Here is a 15,474-nt window from a genome sequence, read left to right as displayed (position 1 = left end):
TTATCAGATATGTGACTTCCAAAAATTTTCTCCCAGTCTGTGGCTTGTCTTTTCTCTACTAACAGAATCTTGCATAGACTCAGCTGCAAATCCCAACCACTCCATTAAGGCCCCCATCTTTGAAGGACAGTGATAATCATCACCTCCCGCCCCCCCCCACCCCCGTTCCCAAGAAGCAAACAGGTTTGGAAGAGGGGCGGGGGGCCCATGACCTGTTGGTGGCAGAGCAAGAATTTGAACCCAGGTCTGCTTAACCCCAAACCCTACAGGCCCACCCGCAGCCACCATCTGCCACTGGCCATCAGGGGCTGTCATGAGCCTCTCTGAGAAAAAAGCAGGAATGAATCGGACAAGCCAACAAGTTTCTCTCACAACACATATATTTGCTGAACCTTCATGCCGAGCCTTGGTGGACATGCAAGAGGATGAATTCAGGGCCTTACCGCTTCAGGACCTGCCCAGCTCCCAGGTATCACCAGATCAAGGCACTTTCCCAACAGCTGGGCAACACCTGGGACCCCAATAACCCCAAACCAGTCTCGAGGCAGCTGCAGACTGACGCCCTGAGCACACTCCGAGCACTCGTGTGCAGAGGGCAGCCTCAGGCTGGCCTGGTCTGGGCCCAAACCCCACCTGAGACGGGCCATACTCAGCCCACCCACCCCTCTCAGGCATCCTGGTGACCTGGGATGAGATGAAGGCAGCTGGGAGGGGCCTTCAGCTACCATGTCCGTCGCTCACCCAGAAGCAAGTTCCCAGCCTGCTCAGCAGCAGCACAAGGCTCAGAAGAATAGGCAGCAACATGTTTGTTGAGTGACTGAATGAGCAGCAACGAAGGAGGCTGGCATGAGGAAGGCCTGAGGCTTCCAGGGCCCAACAGCGAGTGCTTGGAGGTCCTGGCAGAGCTGGACCTTGGAACCTCCACCCGCCCAGCTGCATGCCTTTGGATTAGGGGTAGCCCAAAGCCAAGGATCAGAACAAGCCTTTCCCACTCTCCAAGCTCTCAAGTCTGGCCTATGTGTGTCTACTGAAGTCCTCCTTCATGCCAGGTAACTTGTGGGCATTTCCAGTCCACAAACACAAATGATCTAAAATGCAAAGCCGTTCTCAAGCACAGTGGACCCCCGTTACGGGCTCTCCTCCTGACTGCCCGGTGCGTCTGCGCTTGCGAGGCCAGTTCGCGCCCAGCCTCACACCAGCCATTGTGCACGGAGAAGGGCCAGGGGACCCCGTTACACAGGCAGGGAACGCAGGGCTCAGAGAAGGCGGCACCTCGCCTGGGGATGCCCGGGAGGAGTCGGCAAGAAGCCATGAAAATCACAGCAGCTGCCTTGCAGGAGGTTCTTAGGGACCATCCGTCAAGTGAACGAGTCTCAGTGCTGCTTGAAATTTGGAGTCAAAACACAACTTTAGAGAGGAAATAATAGAACCAAGAATGTAACTGCCAGTGTTTCTGGCTAGAGCCACTGCCAGGATTCTGTGCACCCCCCAAAAAAAATCTGTGACTCTACAGGGGTCCCGTGGAAAGGGACCCCCATTCCTACAAACGCCCTTCACCCCCATATCTCATCTAATCCCTCACATCAGGCCTGGAGGATCGGCTAATGGCCCCAGTTTGCAGATGGGGAAGTTGAGGCCTCGAGAGGGGACAGTTGAGCCCAGGACACCTCCCTCCCCCTGACTCAGGGTTTTGGGTCCGGGTCTCCTCCCCGGCACCCCACAGGCCCATGGGCCACCCTCTAATCTGCCTTCTTGGTCTTCTTCTTCCTGGAGCCCTCACTCAGCTCCTCCTTGGACTTGGTGGCTATGGCTGAATGTGGGGAACCAGGCCCACTGCCACCATGGGACCCTCCATGGGCCCCACCGTGGTTGTCATGGTGATGGTCACCTCCCAAGGCTGACCCAAACAGCACAGGACAGATGTAGCCTTCCAGAACATCAAAAGGGGAACTGTGGGAGTGAGTGGCTGTCAGGAACACCTGAGGAGGGGTGGAAGGGGGACAGGGAGAGCGAGAGAGCCAGAGGAAGACGGAGGGAGAAAGCAAAGATGGGGAGGAGCAGAGAGGGGAGAGAAGGTCAGCCAGGTCAAGGCCAGAGGTAGCCCACACCCAGCCTTCTGGCCGCACACACTCCCACCCCTAGGAGGGCGACCAACTGTCCCAGGATGCAGGACATTTGGTGCTAAAACCAAGACAGTGCTGGGCCCACCAGGAGAGTTGGCTACTCTCTCCCCAGAAGTACTCCCTGGGCTCAGGGAGGAGCTGTCCTTGGCCTGGAGTCGCTCATCCCCTTTAGATGGCCCACGGTCCGGTCCCAGGGAGCCAGCAGCCATGCTCCCCAGCTCCACTGGGAGGAAGAATGCAGCCCCTCAAGACCCCTCCTGGAAGGTGGGGTGACTCCAACTCAAGGCCTGACGATCGGAACAGCACGAATGTCGGTCTAGCCCGTCCCCCATCCTGAGGGTACCTCCCCGCACCTTGTTCCTCTGCTCTCCATGCCCAGGGCACAGAGCCCCAGACAGACCCTGCACACCCCTGCCCGCACCTTGGCTTTCACCTAAGTTGGGCCTTTTGCAGGGAAGGACTTGTTCCCTCAACCCCATCCCCGCCGGTGGGACATTGCTCTTCCTACACCCTCCTCCATGCACGGACCCACTGGCAAGCTCCTACCCTCCATCCCTGCTCAGGGCTCGCCTTTCCCAGACACTGGAGGCTGCGAGTCCCGGCCCCCAGCCCAGGAGGTGTGGGTGGGCGTGGGTCAGGACAGGAAGCCTTACCTTACAGGACACCATGAACATGGTGAAGATAAAGATGAGACTGGCTTTGGAGACCGGGAGCCAGCGGGTCTGCTGGAGGGTGAAGAGTATGGCTCCGTACAGGCTGGCCTTGGTGGGGCTGGAGGGGACAGCCATGGTCACCAAGAAGCATGACAGGGCTCAGGCCTTGGTACCTCTGTCCCAGACCCCCTTCTCTGCCTGGCCCCAGCCAGCCCCAGCTCTGGCTTCTGAGTGTGAAATGGGAAGATGCCCACATGACATGGAGGAGGTGGAGTCTCTCTGTGCAGTAAAGGGTTAACTTGACCCAAAGAGGGATCTGGCCTTTGTCTCTGGATTCTGGAAGGTGTCCTCTAAGCCCTGGGAATGTCCTATGTGATAGGAACCTTTGCTTACTTGGGGACTTGGGGTCACACCAGACAGTAACAGTATGATTTAGGGGGGGGTCTTTGGCCAGGTCATCTCAGCTCAGCCGCTGGAGGAGCTGGAGGCTGAGGTCAGTGATGCAGAGGGTCAGCTATGTCTGTGTCACTGAGTGCCAGGAAAACCCTGGACACCAGAGCTCGGAGAATTGTGGTGGTTGGCCACATACAATGCATATATCACACACAGATGCTGGGAGACATGGCCACCTTCCACACAGCCACTGAGAGGGGACCGGGACGTCACGCCGGGTCTCCCCTGGATGCCGCCCACGTGCGTCTTCCCTTTGCTCATTTTAACCTGTGTTCTTTCCCCGTAACAAACTGTACCCCTGAGTAAAAGGGCTTTGCCGAGTTCTGTGAATCCTCCTAGCGAATCACCAAGCCACATGGTTTTTCTTAACTTTCCTGTTCTTCCTTACAGACTTGGTTTCTAAGATTTTAACTTTTTGCAAGAGACAGACCCGTGACTTCTGTTGCTGATATTTGCCACTCATTGCATGTACTTAAACACAGTAATTCTAACTGGCATTTCCAAAGGACTCACCAGGTACCAGGGCCGGGGGGTTATGTCTGTGAGTCCATGGAAGCCTCATCCTCTGCTGATGAGGCGGAAATGGAACCTGAGAGGGGAAGCCACTTGCCCGTTTAGTAGCAGGTGGTGCAACTGTCTGGGGCCCACTTCTCTGTCAGTGAATTGAGGGAGGGATGAAACGAGATAAAACTACTTTTTTCAAAGTGTAAACCAAGAGGTAATTTTCATTAGTCTGTGGGTACACCTTTTCACTTTGTCATATTTTAATGGCTACAGTTTTACTTGTCGTAGATTGGAAGGAAATTTAACCAGCCCAAATCTGCAAAGTGTTTTAAAAATGTTTTAGGCCAATGCAACGTGGGGTTCTGGTCTGGGCCCTGGATGCTGCAGGTTGGCCCTGCTCGCCAGCCTCCACTTTCGCTCCAGCCACGTTCCCCACCCGCACCCTGTGCCCCACGCTTCCCACCCACCTCTGTGCCTGCCCTGCAGAGCCAGGCAGAACTGTTGTTTTTTTCCTGACTTGACAGTTGGTAGAGGTGATGGCCTCTGTCCAGAGGCTCCTTCTTTGCCAGAAAACTCCTATTCACTCTTCAAAACCCAAATCAACTATCTGATCTTCCTGTATCTCTGCCTGCCCTTGCCCCCTAGGCAGAGTTTTAGTTTCCTCTCTGGGTTTCCCCAGACACGTCCTCTGGAAGTTTCTAGAAGGCAGAATCAAGAGCTGAGACCTCCAAGTCACCAGAAGTCTCCAACCCAGGGTCAGGCCCGGGGGCACAGGAGGAACAGATGAGGAGAACGTGGTACTCACAAGGACATGTGCAAGATCTCGTTGGTCTCTGGCTTCCAGACCCCTCGGAGCAGCTGCTCAAAGTTGGACATGAGAGCAACACCAGAGCCTACAAAACAGGGTGCTTGTGAACGAGCCCGGCCCCCTTGGCTTCCTTCTTGGCTGAATTCCCACGGAAGCAGGCTCTCTGCCCCTGGAATCCTCTCCAGAGGGACAATGAGCCCGGGGTGTATGACAATCAGATAGAGGTGAGGAAACATGCTCAGGGTGGGCAGAGTCTTGCTGAAGGTCACACAGCACATTTGGAGCAGAACAAGCACGAAGGAATCGAGCTACGATCCCCCCAGGAAAGGCTCGGACACTCTGGCTGTGTACTCCGATGCTCCCGCTCCAGGACCCCGGGCTGTGCATGAGGCTCGCAGGGTGCCCCCACTCACAGCCCCTCTCCCCTTAGGGCTCTGAGTTCTCACTTTCTGAAGCCACTTGCCCTCCGGGAGGCATGCTATACCCCTGGGCCATTAGTACGGGCTTCCTGGAGAGAGAATAAGGAGACCCACATGGAGACATAAGGGTTAAATTTCCAGGAAGTATCTTCCCATTTATCCCCCATGCACTCGCTCAGGAGGCTTGGATGCCCTCTCCCGGGGCAGCTGTGTAACTGGGGTTCCTGAACCACTGGTCTAGGGGCTCACAACTGAGGTGATTTTGCCTCCCAAGGAGGCGTTTGGTAACGTCTGGAGACATTTTTGGTTGTCACAGCCGGGGAGGGGCGTGTGCGGCTGGTGGGTGGAGGCCAGCGGTGCTGCTCAACGCCTGATCATTCGTAGGATGGCCACCACCCCAGAGGATGACCCAGCCCCAGATGCCACAGTGCCGCAGCGCAGAAACCCTGCTTGAGGCATCAGCTCTCATTTACCTTGGACGGTTACATTTCTGGAAGAATCTTCTCAGCTGCTCTAAGGCGTTGGCTAATGGGGAGCCTGGACTCCTGTGGCAGCCCTGACACCCCATGGCCCAGAGCAGTGGCTGTGCCCACCGGGGCGCTCAACGTGTGCCATTGAACAGGGGTTCTCAACTGGGTGACTTCCCATTGTCATCGCCATCGTCCCATTTACCTTTGACCCAGCCCGTGGCGATCATGACGAACCAGCCGTGGTGGTAGTGGTGATGCGCGTGGTGGATGCCCACAGCGATCTTGCGGACTCTCACCACCTCCTTCATGGCCACAAAGATGAGTTTCACAGGCAGGAAGCAGACACACTTGTAAAACAGGTCCATGGGGCAGAAGAAAATCAGGTACCTTTGGGGACAGAATGCTGAGCATCAAGGGGGAGACAGATTCTGGGGGCCCCTGGGAAGCGAGCTTGCACCCAGACCCCTCTTCTCCAGGTGCCTGGATCTGACAGCACTGGGCCACAGAGGGCGGTGCCTTCAGGGCCGCTGTGGAGGTCGTGCTGCTCGGTCCCAGCTCCTCCCACCTCCCGCCTGCCAGCTCTGCTCCCCACACCCTGCCAGCCTGGCGATGCTTACCAGACAGCAGAGGCCAGCAGGACGCTGGAGTTGTTGCTGAAGTAGTCGATCAGGGGCTCCCCGAGGAGCAGATCCGCCAGGATGTAACTGCCGAAGCAGTGCAGCATGGCACACAGCCAGGACGCCACGGGGTGGCGCCGGGACAGCTCCACTGCTCCTGGGTGGGGCGGGGGAGGGCGCGGAGGAAGCGTGAAGTATTTGTCTTTTTGTGACTGGCTTATTTCATTTAGCATAACATTCTCAAGGTTTACCCATGTTGTGGCATGTGGCAGAATTCCCTTCCTTTTTAAGGCTGAATAATATTCCAGACAGACACAGCAAAGGTGTATGAGTTGAACCGTGGTGTTCAAAAAGATATGTTGATGTCCTAACCCCTGGTGCCTGTGACTGTGACCTCTAATGGAAATAGGGCCTTTGCAGATGCAATTAAGTTAAGACGACCTCATTAGGGTGGGCTCTAATCCAATGCCTCCTGTCATTATAGAGAGCGAAGCTGAGCAAAGGCCCCGTGAACATGGAGCAGAGACAGCATGCAGCAGCTATAAGCTGCAAAACAGCAAGGATGCTAGGCACCTCCAGAAACTAGGAAGAGGCCTGGGAAGATCCCTCTCTGGAAACGCTGGTGAGAGCACGGCCCCACTGGCACCTTGATCTTGGACTTCTGGCCTCTAGAACTGTGAGACGATACATTTGTTTTTTTTAAGCCACCCAACTGGTGGTACTTTGTTACATGAACCTCAAGAAATTCATACAGAAGGCCACGCGAAGATGGAGGCAGAGATCGGAGCGATGCGTCTGCAAGCCAAGGAGCGCCAAGGATTGCTAGCAACACCTGCAGTCAGAGGAGAAAGGCTTGGAAGGACTCTCCCCTACAGCCTCCAGGAGCAAGCAACTGGCTGACACCCTGACTTTCGATTTCTGGCCTCCAGGACTGTAAGGGAATAAATTCCTGTTTGACCACAGGTAACTGACACTACAGAAGAGAAAAACCGCAAACGGGGGGCGAGGAGGGCCTGCTGCCGCTCCACATACGTGTGCCGCGGTGAAGGTTTAAACACAGGGACGGGAACAACATAGGCCGATCTTAGGGTGGTGGTCACACCGAGAGGGAGGGGTTGGCAGTGTCTGTCACTGTATTACTGATAAAAAAAAACAAACCCACCAAACCCAGATCTGAAGTAAATCTGTGTTCACATTGGTTAAGTCTGAGTGGAGGAGACAGAGGTGACTGTGATATTCTGTGTGTTTGAAAAATCTAGTCATCAAAACCAGAAGCAAAAAGAGGCCCCCACCGAATGCTGGGAAGGACATGGGTCGCCCACCTGCTTCACCACAGTAGGTCCCACCGTCTGTACTGAGCCCCTCGTGAAGTCCTTACCGCTCCCCCCTCTGAAGGTCGTGGACAGGGGTCCAGGAACAGGAGGTCTCACCACCTTGGGCAGGCTGTGGGGTGTTCCATGCTGTTCTATCCACAAGAACCCAACAATCAGTTCCAGGAGACTCTTAAAAGTCCGTGGTCATAGCAGCACTATTCACCATCACGAAAGGCAGAAACAACTCCAGTGCCCATCGAATGATAAATAGATACGAAATGGGACACACCTGTACAACAGAACATTATTCAGCCTTAAAAAGGAATGGAAACCTTAGCGGGGTGCTCACTCTGTAAGGAATATACACATCTAATCACTATATTGTATACCTGAAATTAATATAATATTATATGGCAACTGTAACTGGAAAATAAATTAATTTTTAAAAAAGGAATGAAATCTTGATAGACACTACAACATGGATGAATCTTGAAAACATGCTAACTGAAAGAAGCCAGACACAAAAGGCCATATATTATATGATTCTATTTATATAAAATATCCAGAACAGGCAAATCCACAGAGACAGCAATGGGGAGTGGCTACTAATGGCGATAGGTCTCCTTCTGGTGTGATGAAAATGTCCTAGAACTTACATATTACATGCAGGTGGAATTATATGACATGGCCTTTTGCATTTGTCTCTTACACTGAGCATAATATTTTTAAGAGTAATATTCATTTTTACTGTTGTATTCCATCATAGAAATAGGTCACAGGTGATTGACCCATTCTCTTGCTATATAGTTTATAAAAGCATGCCTAATAAAAGCTGTTTTAGAGGAAGACATCACACTCCCCTCTCTCTTTGCCATCCCTACCAACTATGTGCTCTTGGACAAACTGTTTTTTCTCTCTGCATCCCTTTCCTTCTGTCAGATGCAAACCTTTAATCCCTTCTTTGCCCAGCTCCTAACAACGGCTGGAACTGAATTTCCACCCCCTCAGCCTCCCTGTGGAGTTACAAGCACCATGGGCGTCTGCTCCCTGCCCTCGCGTTGCCCTAGAGCCGCAGCATTTACCAAGGGCCTATGGGGCTGAAGGAAGCAGCACAGGGCTCTCTTCTCAGAGTGCTGCCAGCTGAGCGCTAATCCTTCAGAGCAGCTGGTGGGTTCTGCAGGGGCCGGGTCAGGTGAGGAGCCCATGTTTTGCAGAAATGGATCCCTCTGCATTTAAAAATAACCCCCAGGGGTTGAATTCTTTCCAGGCTCTTTCTTGTGCCCTCTGGGGCTATCCCAGGGACTGAGGCTGGGGAGAGGCGGGTGGGAGCCTGGGTTTTGCAGGACTAAAGCGGGCTCTGTGTTTGCACCAGGGGTGAGTCCTAATTTTTTAGAAAGTCACATGCCTGGGTTTTTGGCTCTTCTGCCCACTTGGGCGTGGCCCTGGGCAAATGACTGCTCCCTTCCCTACCTCAGTTTCCTCTGCTGATAAAAGAGAATGAGAGGACCCCTTGACCAGTGGTATTAACGACCCAAGGCAGTGTGCATTACAGTCCTCACGCTCCTCCTCCTCCTCAGTGCCCTCCTGGCAATCCTGGGATGACAGGAGTCTCCCCGCTGCCACCGACTGGAGGACTGAGGCTTTTGGAGACGACCTGCCCTGAGGACCCACAGAGGGGCGGTGGCTGAGACACGGTCCCCCCCCGCCCCCCGTCTCCTTCCCTTTGCCACACTTGTTGGTTTGGGGGCAGCACCCGGAAGCAACTGAATATGGGTTTCAAGCCCCCGTTTGTCCCTTAAATTCTTCCCTCTCCTGGCTTCATTCTGCTTCTGTGTATAATAGGGCTGCTGTCTAGAGTGACGACTGTCTGGGGTCTGGGGGTTCCTGGGACATGGGACTTTGGGTTCGTGTCTTGGACAAATCCTGGGTGCCTCCCCATTGCGCCTGTGAGGAGGAAAAGAAAGAGCTCAGTGCCTACCAATTATGAGGGAGTTATTCCTGGAAGTGAACTGAAATGGAAAGTACCTGTGGGTACAAATTCTAGTGGATGAATTTATAAAAACCAGCTCAGCCCAGGAGGGAGGAGAAAGCCCGATCAGGCCCTGACTTCTAGCCTTGGTGGGCGCCATGGCATTCCCTCTCCAGGGGGCAGCAAGCTGTCTGTGCATGGCAGGGCAGTGCTAGAAGGTTCCCTCGGGGCATTTTCAGCACCACCCTCTTAGGTGCCATTTCATCTGAGGACCACACGTGAGGTAAACTGACAGTCTCTCAGGACTCTAGATACTCTTCCCGAGTCTTCGAGCACAGCTTTCTGCCTCAATTTCCTTCCCTGGAGCAGGAGTCGGTGGTCCCTGCCTTGACGGGCTGTAAGATGAGCTGCATCCCCATCCTCAGAAAAGCTTACATGTCAAACCAGAGATCAAGCAATTACTCTCTTAGTCCACACAGAATTTTTAAAATGTTCAAACTGCAACGAAGATGTCCTTTGATAGGTTAATAATTAAGCTGTGGTACAGCTATACCATGGAATATTATTTAACACTAAAAAGAAATGAGCTATCAAGCCACAAAGACATGGAGGAAACTTAAATGCATATTACTAAGTGAAAGAAGCCAGTCTGAAAAGGATACAGGCTGTATGAGTCCAACTCTATGACACTCCAGAAAAGGCAGAACGATGGAGACAGTAAAGAGACCTGGGGTTGGCGGGGGTTCAGGGTGCGGGGTAAGGGAGCGTGATGAAGAGGTGGCGCACAGGATTTTTAGGGCAGTAAAACTATTCTGTATGACACCATCATGGTGAATACATTTCCCAAAATTCATAAATGTACACCCCCAAAGAGTCCTAATGTAAACTGTAGACTGGTTGGTAATAATGTTGGCAATCTAGGATAACGGTTACATGAGATATTGATACCAAGGTTGGTTCACTGACTGTAACAAATGGACCACTCTGGTGGAGAATGTTGATGCGGGGGTGGCTACGCGTGTGCGCCAGTGGCGGTCAGTGAGTATACGGAAACTGTAGTTCCAGCTTAATTTTGATCTGGATCTAAAATGGTTCTAAAAAAAATAAAGTTTATTAAGTTAAAAAAAGAGAAGAACAAAGTGTTCTAACAGCCAAATCACAGTTCCAGCTTCCCTTGAAAAACCAGTTCCGGTGGTTCCAGCCCCAACCAGGTGCAGATGAGCCTGCCTGGATCTCACCTGGGCACGGCCCCCGCCTGGCTGGTTTACTGCTTCCCGTATATCCCCTGACCGGTCCTTGGAAGCGCCTTCAGGTGTGTCCAACCCGAGGCGGCCCAGCATGGCTGTGAATGCGGCTTAACACAAAATCGTAAATTTACTGAAAACCTTTTTTTTGCTCATCGGTTTTCCTTAGTGTTTGTGTATTTAACGTGTCGGCCAAGACAACTCTTCTCCTTCCAGCGAGGCCCAGAGACACAGGGTGTTCAGGATGGACACCCTGAAGATCAATGGTTCTCAACTTGTAGTAGAAATCTGGGACAGTGGCAATGTATGGGGACATTTTTTGTTGTCACAATGGACTGTGATACCAGCACCCAGTGGGTGGAGACCAAGAATGCTGAGAATCATCCTGAAATACACAGGATTGCCCCACTGCAGGGAAAAACCTGGCCCTAACCATCGCTGGTGCCAAAGCTGGGAATTCCTGGGCCAGAGAGCCAGGCCTCATCTGGGGAATTTTAAAACACCTGAAGCTAATACAATATTGCATTGGGTTGGCCAAAAAGTTCATTTAGGTTTTTTCCCTGTACAATGGTTCTAGTAGTGCTTAGTTGTCTTTAACTTCATTCAAAACAATTGTGTTAGATTGTGTACTGTGACAGTTGTCATATCAGCATGCATGTTAAAAAAACCATCAAAATTGGTGAATTTTTATGCAGCCATTTTAATACTGAAGATGGAAGAAAATATGCAACATTTTCAGCATATTATATTTTATTATTTCTAGGAAGGTAAAAATACAACTGAAACACATAAAGATTTGTGCAGTGCATGGAGGAGGTGCTGTGACTGATCAAACATGCCAAAAGTGTTAAAAGTGGTTAGATAAGTTTCTTGGTACTCGATATTTTGGCCAAATAATTCTTTGCTGTGGGGCTGTCTTATGCACTGGAAGATGTTTAGCGGCACTTCTGGCCTCTACCCACTAGAAGCCAATAACAGGAGATAGCTGACGTACTCAAAATATCCAAACCAATGAAGTTACTGGAGAAAATTAAAAATGTGTCTTTTATTTTATGGAAAGATCAAATGGACTTTTTAGCCAAACCAATATATCAACTATAATTGAAAAATACATTTCAGGAAATGTTTAAGTAGTGTGATAAGATAAAAGCATTTTAGACCTGACTGGTGTGGCTCAGCAGATTGAGTGTTGGCCTGTAAACTGAAGGGTCACAGGTTCGATTCCCAGTCAGGGCACATGCCTGGTCTGCGAGCCAGGTCCCCAGTTGGGGGCATGAGAGAGGTAACTGATGAATGTACCTCTCCCACATTGATGTTTCTCTCCCTCTCTTTCTCTCTCCCCTACCCTCTCTCTAAAAATAAATCAAATCTTTTTTTAAAAAGATTAAAAAAAGCATTTTATAAAACATTTTATTGGCAAAAGCGTAAGAGTAGACATATTTCAATTTCCCCAGTCCAAAAAAATAAAACACTGATGCTAGTGCTACCCCCAGCAGTTCTGATTTAAATGATAGAGAGGTCTGCTGGGACAAGGGGAGTTTTAAAAGCCCCCCAGGTGGGTCTAATTTGAGGACCAGTGGTCTGAGAAGTTCTTTGGACATGTCAGGCTTAAGGTAACCAGGATTGTAATTCATTCATTCCTTCAATCATGCGGCCAAGCACCCACTGCTTCCTCCTGACCTCTTGCATAGAGTCGGTGGTCCTGGAAGTGAACCAGGCCCAACCCCCCAGCCTCATGAATCAGCTCCTGGTTTAACAAGGAGCCCCAGCCTCTTACAGTTCATTGCTTCTCAAATGTTAAGGTGTTGATGGGGATCTTACTCAAATGCAGGTCTGGGTGGGCGTGGGCCTGGCATTCTGCATTTCTTAACCAGCTCTCAGGGAACACAGGTGCTGTTCACTTTGAGGACCACACTCCAAGCTTTTTCCTCATTATCAGGAAAGCCTGCCCCAGAAAATGCCTGCATCCCAGGAAACACAATCCCTCTCTGCCTTAAAAATAATTGTAAGTACCCCTCCCAAGTGCCTTAGACCCTACCAGTTCTCAGTGGATCTCAACAGATCTCCACAACAGCTAGGAAAGGGAATCCATGGTTATTTAACCTATGGGCCCATTTCACAGATGAGCAAACTGAAGCTTGTGGAGACCCAGTAACTAGCCTGTGCAAGAGGCAGAATCACTCCCAACTTGGAGATTTTTCCTTAAAGGCAGCTTGGCTCTTGCCTTTGAGAGCGCTACTTGCGCAGTGGCCCAGGAGCCCATGCTCAGAGGGCCCACATTCAGTTTGCTGTTCTGCTGTCACTGTCTGGAAATTCTTAATTTCTGAAAAAGGGACTCTGCAAATTCTGAAGCTGCTCCTGCAGACAGCACATGAATTCTGAGAAGAAACCTTTACAGAGGCTCAGCAGGACCGTCAAACTGGGAGGTTAACAGCTAAGTCCAACACCTCCCTTTTCTAAGGGATAAGCAAGTACCCCTGAGTAATCCTAGCATTTCTTGGGGTCAGGCAGGCCTGGGTTGGAATCCCAAGGCCAGCATCTACCAACCACAGGACCAGAGGTCCTTTGCTTATGCAAATTAGCTTAGCCTCTGTTTCCTAATTTCCCCAGTTACGAAAGGAGGGGGTTGAACTGGGCAGGGGGTTCTCAACCTTGACAGCAGACAGCAATCACTGGGGGAGGGGAACTTCAAACTCAAGGATACCAGAGCCCCCGCCCCAGATATTCTGAATCAATTGGAGGGTTTAAGAGCCCCTAGGAGGCTCTAAAGGGCAGCTAGGGGTGAGAACCGTTGAACTCTCTCAACGTTCAGGAACCGTCAGGCTCCTGTGCTTCCATTTCAGAGAGAGGACTTGCTCTGTGACTCAGTCGGAATGTCCTGACCCTTCCTGCACGCTCCAAGCCAGCCGGGAGACCCCTTTCTTCCAGACACAGTGTCCTACGCGCCGAGGAATCGCCTGCTCCGCAGTGTGAGATCTCCCAAGGTGTGCTGGGCTCTGTACTGGTCTTGGGACTGGTCTCAGCCACCAGGCAGCAAATACAGTCCCTGTATTCATCTTACAACAATACAAAGCTTATTTTGCTTTGCAAAGTAACTGCTCTACAGAAAAGCTTTTTAAAAAATAGGCTCTGGCTTGTGGACTGGCAAAAATAAAACGGAACAAAACACTTGGCAAGCAGCGTGTGATCCAATTTGCATACATTCATAACTCTGGGGGTATAAATGCAGAGAAGCGAAGTCTGACAGCGTGGCCACCACATCAACTGTAATCCTCTTTTTTCCTTTGTGCTTTTCAGCTTGACTTTAAAATATACAGGAGCACCTATTTTTATCATTTAATAAAGCTATTTTCACTATGAGAAGAGAACATAGGGGTGATTTACCTCTAAGTGGGAGAAACGGTCACAAAGTTTTGGGTGATTGATCTTTTCCCTTAAGGTAAGTTCTACTGCCCATTTCAGTTTGCTGGTGTACCGGGATAATTAGAATACTAGGAATGTGAGGAATATTCGGTGAACCTTATATAAAAATAGAACACATTCTGTGGAGGCCATTTACCCTCATTTTAAAAATGTGTGTGTTTAAATCCTAGAAGCTGGGTCTTCTCCTCTGCGATTCTCCATGGGGGTCTGGAGCGGGTGGGAGAAGGCTGACCCCAAATTACCCGGCCCCAGGCCGGTTCTGCTCAGTAAGTGGAAAGGATGGGGGCCGGCGCTGGAGGAATTCCGGCAGGGAGCGGAGATCCAGCACAGCCTCGCGGAGGGGACGGGAGGGGGAGGCAGCCCCTTAGCTGCAGCGGGGAGGGGGCACTGGTGTCACTTTCTCTGAACCTGACCCCAGCACAACCGGCCCTTATATAGACACTCAGCTGCCGCTCCTGCTCCCTAGCCAAGGGCAGGGAGGGAGGTCACTGCTGCGGGCGGCCAAGACATCTGGCCGAGACGGCGGCGCCCACCCCTGCCTGCATCCTCACCAGGACCTAGCAGCCCCCTGCCGAACTTCATGCGACCCTCCACTGCTAGGACCCCTGACCTTCTCTCCCTGCCCCCTCCCCAACACCTGTTCCCTCTCCTATAAACTATCACGTTCCTCTCCTTCCCTTCAGCCCCCGTCTGTTTCCCCCTCCCCAGCCCTAACATCTCGGGGGGCTTCTTCACTCCTTGCCCTCCCTCACGTTTCTCTCTCCTGCCCACCCCGGGATGGAAGAACCCCACGATCCCGTCACCAGTCTGTCTGCTCCCTCGAATCCGTCCCGGGGGCTGTGTCCCCAACGATCCAGGGCTTCCCGCTCCTCGCCCACCCGCCCCGCGATGCCAGCCCCTTCCAAACCCCCGCTCTGGCTCACCTGGCTCATACTTGAGGTAGAGGATGGAGACTATGAAGTAGCTTAGGTCGAAGACGGGAAACAGCGGCACCCGAGAGAAGCTGAGCGCCAGCTCTCCCAGGCTCAGTGCGGACAGCAGCTCCATGGCGCGCGCCGGGTCCCACCCCAGCCCCCAGCCCGGTGCGTCCCGCCGCCCGCGGCCCCGCGACTGCGCCCCCGCCGCTCGGCCCGCCCCCACCCGCCAGGCACCGCCCCCAACTCGGCCCTGAGAGGGAGGAGGGGCGACAGCTGTCGCGAGGCCGTCGTGTCCCAAGGATCCTGGCCAGTCAGGTGTTCCCTACTTTGTCCCTCCCCTGAGCCATCACGACCCCATTCAGCCCTGAGAGGCGGGGTGCTGACCCCTGTGGAGTGGGTTGGGCCGGTGAGCTGTCCTTTTGGGGAGAGGGAGTCCCTCACGCACGGAGCCCACCCAGGTGGGACGGATCAGTCAGGACCGCATCCAGATGGGGCTCGATGAGGACCCATGTCATCTGCGGAGCCCTCGGATCGGGATCTCCATCCCCCGTGGGGCCTGAT

The 15,474-nt window shown here is 52.4% G+C and overlaps 1 protein-coding gene across 1 annotated transcript; it reads right to left on the bottom strand.

Annotated features, from left to right (window-relative positions):
* Positions 1–362: 362 nt before the first annotated feature.
* TMEM38A (transmembrane protein 38A) lies at positions 363–15,104 on the bottom strand. Its single transcript, XM_054578856.1, has 6 exons — positions 14,920–15,104; positions 6,048–6,204; positions 5,633–5,817; positions 4,539–4,626; positions 2,777–2,894; positions 363–1,979 (listed from the first exon to the last, which is right to left on the bottom strand). The coding sequence occupies exons 1-6, from the start codon at positions 15,041–15,043 to the stop codon at positions 1,740–1,742; spliced, it is 912 nt and encodes a 303-aa protein (XP_054434831.1). The 5' UTR covers positions 15,044–15,104; the 3' UTR covers positions 363–1,739.
* Between the last annotated feature and the right edge of the window lie 370 nt (positions 15,105–15,474).

This window comes from Pteronotus mesoamericanus, unplaced genomic scaffold (genome assembly GCF_021234165.1).
Source record: "Pteronotus mesoamericanus isolate MK-2021 breed Mesoamerican mustached bat unplaced genomic scaffold, CSHL_Meso_final contig_502, whole genome shotgun sequence".
Classification (NCBI taxonomy): Eukaryota; Metazoa; Chordata; class Mammalia; order Chiroptera; family Mormoopidae; genus Pteronotus; species Pteronotus mesoamericanus.
This window is presented reverse-complemented; position numbering and strand designations above follow the sequence as displayed.

Coding starts and splice junctions, on each gene's coding strand:
- TMEM38A (XM_054578856.1), bottom strand. CDS start 15,043: ATGGAGCTGCTGTCCGCACTGAGCCTGGGAGAGCTGGCGCTCAGCTTC. Junction 5,818..6,047: donor CTGCTGGCCTCTGCTGTCTG/GTAAGCATCGCC, acceptor CTGTCCCCAAAG/GTACCTGATTTTCTTCTGCC. Junction 1,980..2,776: donor TGTTCATGGTGTCCTGTAAG/GTAAGGCTTCCT, acceptor ACCCCTCCTCAG/GTGTTCCTGACAGCCACTCA.